The sequence below is a fragment of the Heptranchias perlo genome, chromosome 20 (assembly GCF_035084215.1).
Source record: "Heptranchias perlo isolate sHepPer1 chromosome 20, sHepPer1.hap1, whole genome shotgun sequence".
Taxonomy (NCBI): domain Eukaryota; kingdom Metazoa; phylum Chordata; class Chondrichthyes; order Hexanchiformes; family Hexanchidae; genus Heptranchias; species Heptranchias perlo.
Genome location: NC_090344.1, coordinates 33,184,677 through 33,196,434, shown reverse-complemented (window position 1 = coordinate 33,196,434; position 11,758 = coordinate 33,184,677). Strand labels below are relative to the sequence as shown.

General features: G+C 52.7%; 1 protein-coding gene across 1 annotated transcript in view; it reads right to left on the bottom strand.

The window, feature by feature from the left end:
* Positions 1–6,349: 6,349 nt before the first annotated feature.
* Positions 6,350–11,758, bottom strand: part of dbnlb (drebrin-like b) — a 64,830-nt gene continuing 59,421 nt past the window's right edge. The window contains exon 13 of the mRNA XM_068001524.1: positions 6,350–9,893. Within this exon, the coding sequence (XP_067857625.1) occupies positions 9,751–9,893 (143 nt within the window). The 3' untranslated portion in view covers positions 6,350–9,750. The remainder of the gene's footprint in view (positions 9,894–11,758) is intronic.

The window sequence follows — 11,758 nt, the reverse complement described above, 5'->3', positions numbered from 1 at the left end:
CTGTACACAACATGCACTGTAACACACCCAGAGCAGGAGATGTAACTGTACTGTACACATCGAGCACTGTAACACACCCAGAGCAGGAGATGTAACTGTACTGTACACACTGAGCACTGTAACACAGCCAGAGCAGGAGATGTAACTGTACTGTACACAACATGCACTGTAACACACCCAGACCAGGAGATGTAACTGTACTGTACACATCGAGCACTGTAACACACCCAGATCAGGAGATGTAACTGTACTGTACACACTGAGCACTGTAACACACCCAGACCAGGAGATGTAACAGGTACATTACACACCGAGCACTGTAACACACCCAGATCAGGAGATGTAACTGTACTGTACACACTGAGCACTGTAACACACCCAGATCAGGAGATGTAACAGGTACATTACACACCGAACACTGTAACACACCCAGATCAGGAGATGTAACTGTACTGTACACACTGAGCACTGTAACACACCCAGACCAGGAGATGTAACTGTACTGTACACAACATGCACTGTAACACACCCAGATCAGGAGATGTAACTGTACTGTACACACCAGGCATTGTAACACACCCAGACCAGGAGATGTAACTGTACTGTACACACCGAGCACTGTAACACACCCAGACCAGGAGATGTAACTGTACTGTACACACTGAGCACTGTAACACACCCAGACCAGGAGATGTAACTGTACTGTACACACCGAGCACTGTAACACACCCAGACCAGGAGATGTAACTGTACTGTACACAACATGCACTGTAACACACCCAGACCAGGAGATGTAACTGTACTGTACACACCGAGCACTGTAACACACCCAGACCAGGAAATGTAACCGTACTGTACACACTGAGCACTGTAACACACCCAGATCAGGAGATGTAACTGTACTGTACACACCGAGCACTGTAACACACCCAGACCAGGAGATGTAACTGTACTGTACACACCGAGCACTGTAACACACCCAGGCCAAAAGATGTAACTGTGCTGTGCAGAACTCTCAAAATCAAATCTGATCATTTTGTCGGAACCTTGCAGAGGGGAAAAGCAATCGGGCTTTAACAAAAAACCACTGAAAACCTGCAGCACCTGTCAGTGAAGGGATGGGCCAACTCTCCAGGGTGTGGACTGGACCCATCAGTGCTGGAAACAGCAGTCGGTTTTTAAAGCCCATTGACTTTAGTGAGGTGACTGGGGCCTGCTTGCTGCACTCCTCACCGTGTAAATAAAACAGCGAGCCGATATATGGGTGGGAGCAGTGCGGAGGCAGAAAGACTGCCAACTCCCAAAACAGCGTGCAGTTTGTTCCCAGCTGAGCGTGGCCTTCCGCTGCCCTCTGGTGCTGCATCTGTGCATTACATCAATAAGCATGTGACCAACTGGGGAGTCGTAAGGCATGCAGCACCTTGGACAGCTTCAACACCTGACTGGCCAAAGAACCGGCTCAAAGAATTGGCTTTCCAGTGTGAAGCACTCACTCCTCAAAGTTAGACTGAATTCCACGTTCGCATTCCCTGTTAAGTTCAGGTCGCGTTGCCCCAATTGAATAAAAATTTGCAGAGCTATGGGGGAAGGGCGGGGGTGGGAGGAGGAGTGGGATAGCTCTTTCAAAGTGCCAACACAGACTCAATGGGCCCAATGGCCTCCTTCAGTGCTGGATGATTCCACGTGGCATTATGGAGTCGGGGACAGGTAGCAGAATGGATAGCAAGCTGGCTACAAAACAGAAAACGGACAGCACGGGTGCTCAGACTGGTGAAAGACGGGAAGTGGTGTTCCACAGGGATCGGTGCTGGGACCACTGCTGTTCACAATTTACATTGATGATTTGGACTCGGGAATAGGAAGGACAATTTCAACATTTGCGGACGACACCAAATTGGGGGGTGTGGTTAATACACAGGAGGAATGTGTCAAAATACAAGAGGACGTTAATAAACTTGCAGAATGGGAGTGTAATTGGCAAATGAATTTCGATATTGATCAGTGTGAGGTGTATTTTGGTGGGAAGAATAAGGAGGCCACATATTGCTCGGATAATAAGAGTCTAAAGAGGAGCAGAGGGGTCTGGGGGTGTAGATACACAAATCACTAAAAGTAGCGACACAGGTTAATAAGGCCATAAAAAAGGCAAACCCAGCACTGGGGTTCATTTCTAGAGGGATAGAATTGAAAAGCAGAGAAATGTTGTTAAACTTGGATAGGACCTTGGTTAGACCACACTTGGAGCACTGTGCACAGTTCTGATCTCCATATACCTTGGTTAGACCACACTTGGAGCACTGTAAACAGTTCTGATCTCCATATACCTTGGTTAGACCACACTTGGAGTACTGTGAACAGTTCTGATCTCCATATACCTTGGTTAGACCACACTTGCAGTACTGTGCACAGTTCTGGTCTCCATATACCTTGGTTAGACCACACTTGGAGCACTGTGCACAGTTCTGGTCTCCATATACCTTGGTTAGACCACACTTGGAGCACTGTGCACAGTTCTGGTCTCCATATACCTTGGTTAGACCACACTTGGAGCACTGTGCACAGTTCTGGTCTCCATTTACCTTGGTTAAACCACACTTGGAGCACTGTGCACAGTTCTGGTCTCCATATACCTTGGTTAGACCACACTTGGAGCACTGTGCACAGTTCTGGTCTCCATATTATAAAATGAATATAGAGGGACTGGAGAAGGTGCCAAAAAGTTTCACAAGGTTGATACTAGAACGGAGAGGATATACTTATCAGGAACAGGGTGGGGCTTTTTTCTCTAGAAAGGTGAGAGGTGACCTGATAGAGGTTTCTAAGATTATGAAAGGGTTTGATCAGGTAGATGTAGAGAAAATGTTTCCACTTGTTGGGGAGTCCAAAAATAGAGATAAGATAGTGACTAATAAATTCAATAGGGAATTCAGGAGAAACTTCTTTACCCAGAGAGTGGTGAGAATGTGGAACTCGCTACCACAAGGAGTAGTTGAGGCAAATAGAATCGAGGCATTTAAGGGGAAGCTAGATAAACATATGAGGGAGAAAGGAATAGAAGGATATACTGATAGGGTGAGATGAAGTAGGGAGGGAGGAGGCTCATTGGGAGTATAAATGCCGGCATAAACCAGTTGGGTCGAATGGCCTGTTTCTGTGCTGTGGACTCGATGTAAGGCGATGTATCGCAGGCTGCACACTAACAGGCAAACATGCAAGCACATTAGCTACCAATACCCAATCCAGCCTCCAGCTTGGGCCCAGCGTGCTAAAAGCAGAAAATGCATCTTACAAGGTTGCTGTAGGGCCCGCGGGAGTCACACTTGGCCAAGATAGACGGGATGGGAGCATCATTATGGCACAAGTTCTGCTGCTTGCTTTGCAGGTGATGCAAGTTCATTGAAACACTTATAAACTAATACCCACACAGATTAATAACTAACTTAGTGTCAGCTGTGGCGCAGTTGGTAACGCTCTTATCTGAGTCAGAAGGTCCTGGGTTCAAGCAAGCAATAAATTTCACTCGTCTTTCGGATGAGACATTAAACCGAGGCCCCGTCTGCCCTCTCGGGTGGATGTAAAAGATCCCATGGCACTATTTTGAAGGAGAGCAGAGTTCTCCCCGGTGTCCTGGCCAATATTTAACCCTCAACATCACTAAAACAGATTATCTGGGCAGCATCTCATTGCTGTTTGTGTGCAAATTGGCTGCCGTGTTTCCTACATTACGAAGGTACTTCATTGGCTGTAAATCGCTTTGGGACGTCCTGAGGGCTGTGAAAGGCGCTATACAAATGCAAATCTTCCTTTCTTGTGCCAATTTGTGCAAGCAAGCTCCCACAAACATCTAGGAGATACATCGCCACATAATTTGTTTCAGGTGCTGGTTGAGGGATAAATGTCGGCCAGGTACATACTGTGCATTCCAGATCATAACGTAAGTTCCTTTGTAAAATATCACATCCTCTGACTCTGCGGAACGTCACGGGAGATACACATCCATTTTAGAAACTTTTTTTTTTATTCGTTCATGGGATGTGGGCGTCGCTGGCAAGGCCGGCATTTATTGCCCATCCCTAATTGCCCTTGAGAAGGTGGTGGTGAGCCGCCTTCTTGAACCGCTGCAGTCCGTGTGGTGAAGGTTCTCCCACCATGGAAGGGAGTTCCAGGATTTTGACCCAGCGACGATGAAGGAACGGCGATAGATTTCCAAGTCGGGATGGTGTGTGACTTGGAGGGGAACGTGCAGGTGGTGTTGTTCCCATGTACCTGCTGCTCTTGTCCTTCTAGGTGGTAGAGGTCGCGGGTTTGGGAGGTGCTGTCGAAGAAGCCTTGGCGAGTTGCTGCAGTGCATCCTGTGGATATGTTCCCATGTACCTGCTGCTCTTGTCCTTCTAGGTGGTAGAGGTCGCGGGTTTGGGAGGTGCTGTCGAAGAAGCCTTGGCGAGTTGCTGCAGTGCATCCTGTGGATGGTACACACTGCAGCCACTGTGCGCCGGTGGTGAAGGGAGTGAATGTTTAGGGTGGTGGATGGGGTGCCAATCAAGCGGGCTGCTTTGTCCTGGATGGTGTCGAGCTTCTTGAGTCTTGTTGGAGCTGCACTCATCCAGGCAAGTGGAGAGTATTCCATCACACTCCTGACTTGTGCCTTGTAGATGGTGGAAAGGCTTTGGGGAGTCAGGAGGTGAGTCACTCGCCGCAGAATACCCAGCCTCTGACCTGCTCTTGTAGCCACAGTATTTATGTGGCTGGTCCAGTTAAGTTTCTGGTCAATGGTGACCCCCAGGATGTTGATGGTGGGGGATTCGGCGACGGTAATGCCGTTGAATGTCAAGGGGAGGTGGTTAGACTCTCTCTTGTTGGTGATGGTCATTGCCTGGCACTTGTCTGGCGCAAATGTTACTTGCCACTTATGAGCCCAAGCCTGGATGTTGTCCAGGTCTTGCTGCATGCGGGCTCAGACTGCTTCATTATTTGAGGAACTGAACACTGTGCAATCATCAGGGAACATCCCCATTTCTGACCTTATGATGGAGGGGAGGTCATTGATGAAGCAGCTAAAGATGGTTGGGCCTAGGACACTGCCCTGAGGAACTCCTGCAGCAATGCCCTGGGGCTGAGATGATTGGCCTCCAAAAACCACTACCATCTTCCTTTGTGCTAGGTATGACTCCAGCCACTGGAGAGTTTTCCCCGATTCCCATAGACTTCAATTTTACTGGGGCTCCTTGGTGCCACTCGGTCAAATGTTGCCTTGATGTCAAGGGCATTTGCAGACACTCAAGAGCAGCAGACCACAGATAATAACCCAAATTCTTGAGATCATAGTGGGTACAGCACAGGAGGCCATTCGGCCCATCATGCCTGTGCCGGCTTTGAAAGAGCTATCCAATTAGTCCCACTCCCCTGCTCTTTCCCCATAGCCCTGTGAATTTTTTCCCTTCAAGTATTTATCCAATTCCCTTTTGAAAGTTCCTATTGAATCTGCTTCCACCGCCCTTTCGGGCAGTGAATTCCAGATCAGAACAACTCACTGCGTAAAAAAATGTTTCCTCATGTCGCCTTTGGTTCTTTTGCCGATCACCTTAAATCTGTGTCCTCTGGTTCCTGATCATTCTGCCACTGGAAACAGTTTCTCCTTATTTACTCGATCAAAACCCTTCATGATTTTGAACACCTCGATCAAATCTCCTCTCAACCTTCTCTGTTCTAAGGAGAACAACCCCAGCTTCTCCATTCTCTCCACATAACTGAAGTCCCTCATCCCTGACACCATTCTAGTAAATCTCTTCTGTATCCTCTCTAAGGCCTTGACATCCTTCCTAAAGTGTGGTGCCCAGAAATGAACACAATACTCCAGCTGGGGCCTAACTAGTGTTTTATAAAGGTTTAGCATAACTCCCTTGTTTTTGTACTCTCTGCCTCTATTTATAAAGCCAAGGATCCCATGTGCTTTTTTAACAACCTTCTCAACTTGCCCTGCCACCTTCAAAGATGTGTGTATGTGTACCTCCAGATCTCTCTGTTCCTGCACCCCCTTAAACATTGTACCATTTAGTTTATACTGCCTCTCCTCATTCTTCTGACTGAAATGCATCACTTTATACTTCTCTGTTAAAATTTCATCTGCCACGTGTCTGCCCATTTCACCAGCCTGTCTATGCCCTCCTGAAGCCTGTTACCATCCTCCTCACTGTTTACTACATTTCCGAGTTTGGTGTCATCTGCAAGCTTTGAAATTATGCCTCGTACACCCAAGTCCACACTGCTGGAGACCCTCAGTTTGTTTGTCCTTTCACCTCGTCAACCATTCGTTAGTCTCCTTTGTACAAACGCGGCCAAGAAGGTCAAGTGCCCAAAACAAAACCACCTTTATTAATGTCAATTAAAAAAAAAAGTGCGACCAAAGCAAGGAAAGCAGTCGGGTGATGCCGGTGAGCTGTGGAATATTCTCTACGTGTCGCCCACTCGGGGAATGTGTCATGGACCCGATTATCCCGCTCGCTAACCGTTGTGCACTCACGGTGGAGCTCTGTCCTCCCTGTTACAGCCTTGCAATGTGCTTGTGGAAACAATCGCTATTCGTTTTGCATGATAGACGTGTTCTCAAAATAAATCATTTAAAAAAAATCAGGATTCACAATCATCGACATTTGTATAAAAGAGTCTTACTTAAAACCCAGGAACACAGCATGCGTTTGAGTCAGCGAAACCTCGTTGATCCAAACTCCCAAGTAACACAAACACTGCGGCGAGTAAAGGCCGGGCCAAAGGTCAGGGCGGTCAGTGCCTGAAGGGCAGCGCGGTGGGAAATCGGGTGCTGGGGTCAGTCGGCCCTCCTCCACTCCCCCTCAGTACCAGAGCAAGGGCATGAACGGTGATTCTTTTAAAAAAAATGGGTGGGTGTAATCCCGAGGGGTGTGGAGGGGGGAGGAGGAAGAGCGAGGGATGGAGGAGGAGAAAAAGAGCGAGGGATGGAGGAGGAGAAAAAGAGCGAGGGATGGAGGAGGAGAAAAAGAGCGAGGGATGGAGGAGGAGAAAGAGCGAGGGATGGAGGAGGAGAAAGAGCGAGGGATGGAGGAGGAGAAAAAGAGCGAGGGATGGAGGAGGAGAAAAAGAGCGAGGGATGGAGGAGGAGAAAAAGAGCGAGGGATGGAGGAGGAGAAAAAGAGCGAGGGATGGAGGAGGAGAAAAAGAGCGAGGGATGGAGGAGGAGAAAAAGAGCGAGGGATGGAGGAGGAGAAAAAGAGCGAGGGATGGAGGAGGAGAAAGAGCGAGGGATGGAGGAGGAGAAAAAGAGCGAGGGATGGAGGAGGAGAAAAAGAGCGAGGGATGGAGGAGGAGAAAAAGAGCGAGGGATGGAGGAGGAGAAAAAGAGCGAGGGATGGAGGAGGAGAAAGAGCGAGGGATGGAGGAGGAGAAAGAGCGAGGGATGGAGGAGGAGAAAGAGCGAGGGATGGAGGAGGAGAAAAAGAGCGAGGGATGGAGGAGGAGAAAAAGAGCGAGGGATGGAGGAGGAGAAAAAGAGCGAGGGATGGAGGAGGAGAAAGAGCGAGGGATGGAGGAGGAGAAAAAGAACGAGGGATGGAGGAGGAGAAAAAGAACGAGGGATGGAGGAGGAGAAAAAGAACGAGGGATGGAGGAGGAGAAAGAGCGAGGGATGGAGGAGGAGAAAGAGCGAGGGATGGAGGAGGAGAAAGAGCGAGGGATGGAGGAGGAGAAAGAGCGAGGGATGGAGGAGGGGAAAGAGCGAGGGATGGAGGAGGAGAAAGAGCGAGGGATGGAGGAGGAGAAAGAGCGAGGGATGGAGGAGGAGAAAGAGCGAGGGATGGAGGAGGAGAAAGAGCGAGGGATGGAGGAGGAGAAAGAGCGAGGGATGGAGGAGGAGAAAGAGCGAGGGATGGAGGAGGAGAAAGAGCGAGGGATGGAGGAGGAGAAAGAGCGAGGGATGGAGGAGGGCAAAGAGCGAGGGATGGAGGAGGGGAAAGAGCGAGGGATGGAGGAGGGGAAAGAGCGAGGGATGGAGGAGGGGAAAGAGCGAGGGATGGAGGAGGGGAAAGAGCAAGGGATGGAGGAGGGGCGGAGGAGGAGGGGAGAAGGGCGGAGGAGGAGGAGGAGAGAGGAGGAAGAGAGGGGGCTGGAGGAGGAAGGAGAGGAGGGGGCGGAGGAGGAAGGAGAGGGGGGAAGGAGGAGGAAGGAGCGGAGGAGGAGGAGGAGGAGGAGAGAGGTAACCTCGTTTAATTCTTACATTGTGTTCTGTTTGTGTCCCCCTCGCGATCCCACTGACACTTTCACCCTCACTCAGCACGGGGGACAGCATCGGGACTGACCCCTGAACGGGGAGAGGGGGAGATTAATGCGATCACAGGCCTCTCCCGCTCGTTCTTTCCCTGCCCTCTCCTTTTCCCCCGGCTCTGTGTTTGCTTCAGGGCTGTTCATCGCTGAACATCGCCCAGCTCTGACGAAAGGCCCTCTCCACCAGATCCTGCCTGACCCGCTGAGTGTTTCTGGCGGTCTGCCGGTTTAAGATTCCCGACTCCCAGCCTCCGTGGCATTCTGCTTCTCGCGTTTGCCCCTCGCCCCCCATCAAAAGCCAAGAGCACGGAGAAAGATCCCTTGGGAAAAAACCCCCCCCCACCCACCCACCTCAATTAGTACGAAAAACCGTTTTGCCAAATGTACAACACCCAGCGATGAAGGGAATGTGAAAGTCTCACCACCAAAAAGATTAGTAAAAACACAAAGCTCCCACTGTTGGGGTCAGAAAGAGGGGAGTCGTGGTCCTTCCCCACCCCCCCCCACAAGGGGATGGAGAATCCCCCACACCCCATCTATTCCCTTGGTCCCCGGTCACTCTGATTAAGCCCGGAGTGCCCATCTCTCTGTATTGTACCATCCACTGGCCTGTTGCATCCTCGCACTCACACGAGACCCTGGGGAGGGGGGGGGGCGGGAGGATGCGGGGGTGTGAAGTGGGGGGCGGGGGAAAGAAAATTGATCGAACCGACACAGCAAACGGACACTCAGTTTATTCAAATTCCAAAGGGGTGGGAGTGGGTCGGAGTGGGTCAAGGACTCCGTGGCTCGTCAGGCAGCACTTGCCCAGAATTGCAAGACTTCGATTGTCTCCAGATCTGTTAGCTTCCCCGCCCTCCCCGGCTCCCAATCACAAATTGGTACAGAGCCATTTTTTTTTTTTTTTTTAAAAAAGCGATTGTTTCTGCCATATTGAAAGACTGGCGAAGACGCCAAGTTTCTCGTGACGCAATGTCCGCCACCCCCCCCCTTCCTCATTCAGGTTTTGACAATCCATTAAGTAGCGCAGTGAGAGCCCAATCCTCAGGATGGACTGGTCTGTCGCTGCAGGGTCCCCAAGGCACTGGAGCAGGACAGCAAGTCGGAGTGGTCACGCACGTGGACCTGCGAACGAGGAGAAGGGGGGAAGCAGCTGGGGGGGGAGGAGAAGAGGAGGGGGGGGGGGGGGTCTCTGGACGTGCAAAGAAACGCTCGTGGTCTAATCTGATCTGTGGAATTTCAATAGCTCAGTGGCCTTCTTGCTGTGGGGTGTGAGAGAGAGAGAGAGAGAGAGAGAGAGAGAGAGAGAGTGACATGGAAAGGTTGAGGCACTGTGTAGATTTGGCTCGTGACCTGGAGCTTGGAAGGAGGACATCTTGTTGGTGCCAATGGGACGGCAGCGGCCATCCACCCCCGCGAGATGGGACCGGGCTTGGGTGCCGGCGATCCGCGCGCCGACTAACTGCTCAGGAGCTCCACGTAGTTGGCCGGAAACATTCCGAAACTGCCGTCAACCCCGTAGCCTCGCCACCAGCCCTCATCAATCTGCTCGATGCCGGTGATGATGTCGTCGGGGTCGAAGGATATCTCCGTCTCATCGGCTGCAAGGGGCAGGGTGGGGGGAGGTAGCCGAGAGAGAGGGGGGGGGGTCGCAGAGAGAGGGGTTAAGAGAGAGAGGGGGGGTTGAGAGAGAGAGGGGGGGGTTGAGAGAGAGAGGGGGGGTTGAGAGAGAGAGGGGGGGTTGAGAGAGAGAGGGGGGGGTTGAGAGAGAGAGGGGGGGTTGAGAGAGAGAGGGGGGGTTGAGAGAGAGAGGGGGGGTTGAGAGAGAGAGGGGGGGTTGAGAGAGAGAGGGGGGGTTGAGAGAGAGAGGGGGGGGTTGAGAGAGAGAGGGGGGGTTGAGAGAGAGAGGGGGGGTTGAGAGAGAGAGGGGGGGTTGAGAGAGAGAGGGGGGGTTGAGAGAGAGAGGGGGGGTTGAGAGAGAGAGGGGGGGTGGGGGTTGAGAGAGAGAGGGGGGGTTGAGAGAGAGAGGGGGGGTTGAGAGAGAGAGGGGGGGTTGAGAGAGAGAGGGGGGGTTGAGAGAGAGAGGGGGGGGTTGAGAGAGAGAGGGGGGGGTTGAGAGAGAGAGGGGGGGGTTGAGAGAGAGGGGGGGGGTTGAGAGAGGGGGGGGGTTGAGAGAGAGAGGGGGGGGTTGAGAGAGAGAGGGGGGGGGGTTGAGAGAGAGAGGGGGGGGTTGAGAGAGAGAGGGGGGGGTTGAGAGAGAGAGGGGGGGGTTGAGAGAGAGAGGGGGGTTGAGAGAGAGGGGGGGGTTGAGAGAGAGAGGGGGGTTGAGAGAGAGAGGGGGGGTTGAGAGAGAGAGGGGGGGTTGAGAGAGAGAGGGGGGGTTGAGAGAGAGAGGGGGGGGTTGAGAGAGAGAGGGGGGTTGTGAGAGAGAGAGGGGGGGTTGAGAGAGAGAGGGGGGTTGAGAGAGAGAGGGGGGGTTGAGAGAGAGAGGGGGGGGTTGAGAGAGAGAGGGGGGTTTGAGAGAGAGAGGGGGGGGTTGAGAGAGAGAGGGGGGGGTTGAGAGAGAGAGGGGGGGTTGAGAGAGAGAGGGGGGGTTGAGAGAGAGAGGGGGGGTTGAGAGAGAGAGGGGGGGGTTGAGAGAGAGAGAGGGGGGGGTTGAGAGAGAGAGGGGGGGTTGAGAGAGAGAGGGGGGGTTGAGAGAGAGAGGGGGGGTTGAGAGAGAGAGGGGGGGTTGAGAGAGAGAGGGGGGGGTTGAGAGAGAGAGGGGGGGGTTGAGAGAGAGAGGGGGGGGTTGAGAGAGAGAGGGGGGGTTGAGAGAGAGAGGGGGGGTTGAGAGAGAGAGGGGGGGTTGAGAGAGAGAGGGGGGGTTGAGAGAGAGAGGGGGGGGTTGAGAGAGAGAGGGGGGGTTGAGAGAGAGAGGGGGGGGTTGAGAGAGAGAGGGGGGGTTGAGAGAGAGAGGGGGGGTTGAGAGAGAGAGGGGGGGTTGAGAGAGAGAGGGGGGGTTGAGAGAGAGAGGGGGGGTTGAGAGAGAGAGGGGGGGGTTGAGAGAGAGAGGGGGGGTTGAGAGAGAGAGGGGGGGTTGAGAGAGAGAGGGGGGGTTGAGAGAGAGGGGGGGGGTTGAGAGAGAGAGGGGGGTTGAGAGAGAGAGGGGGGGTTGAGAGAGAGAGGGGGGGTTGAGAGAGAGAGGGGGGGGTTGAGAGAGAGGGGGGGGGTTGAGAGAGAGAGGGGGGGGTTGAGAGAGAGAGGGGGGGTTGAGAGAGAGAGGGGGGGTTGAGAGAGAGAGGGTGGGGTTGAGAGAGAGAGGTGGGGTTGAGAGAGAGAGGGGGGGTTGAGAGAGAGAGGGGGGGTTGAGAGAGAGAGGGGGGGGTTGAGAGAGAGAGGGGGGGTTGAGAGAGAGAGGGGGGGTTTGAGAGAGGGAGGGGGGGTTGAGAGAGAGAGGGGGGGTTGAGAGAGAGAGGGGGGGTTA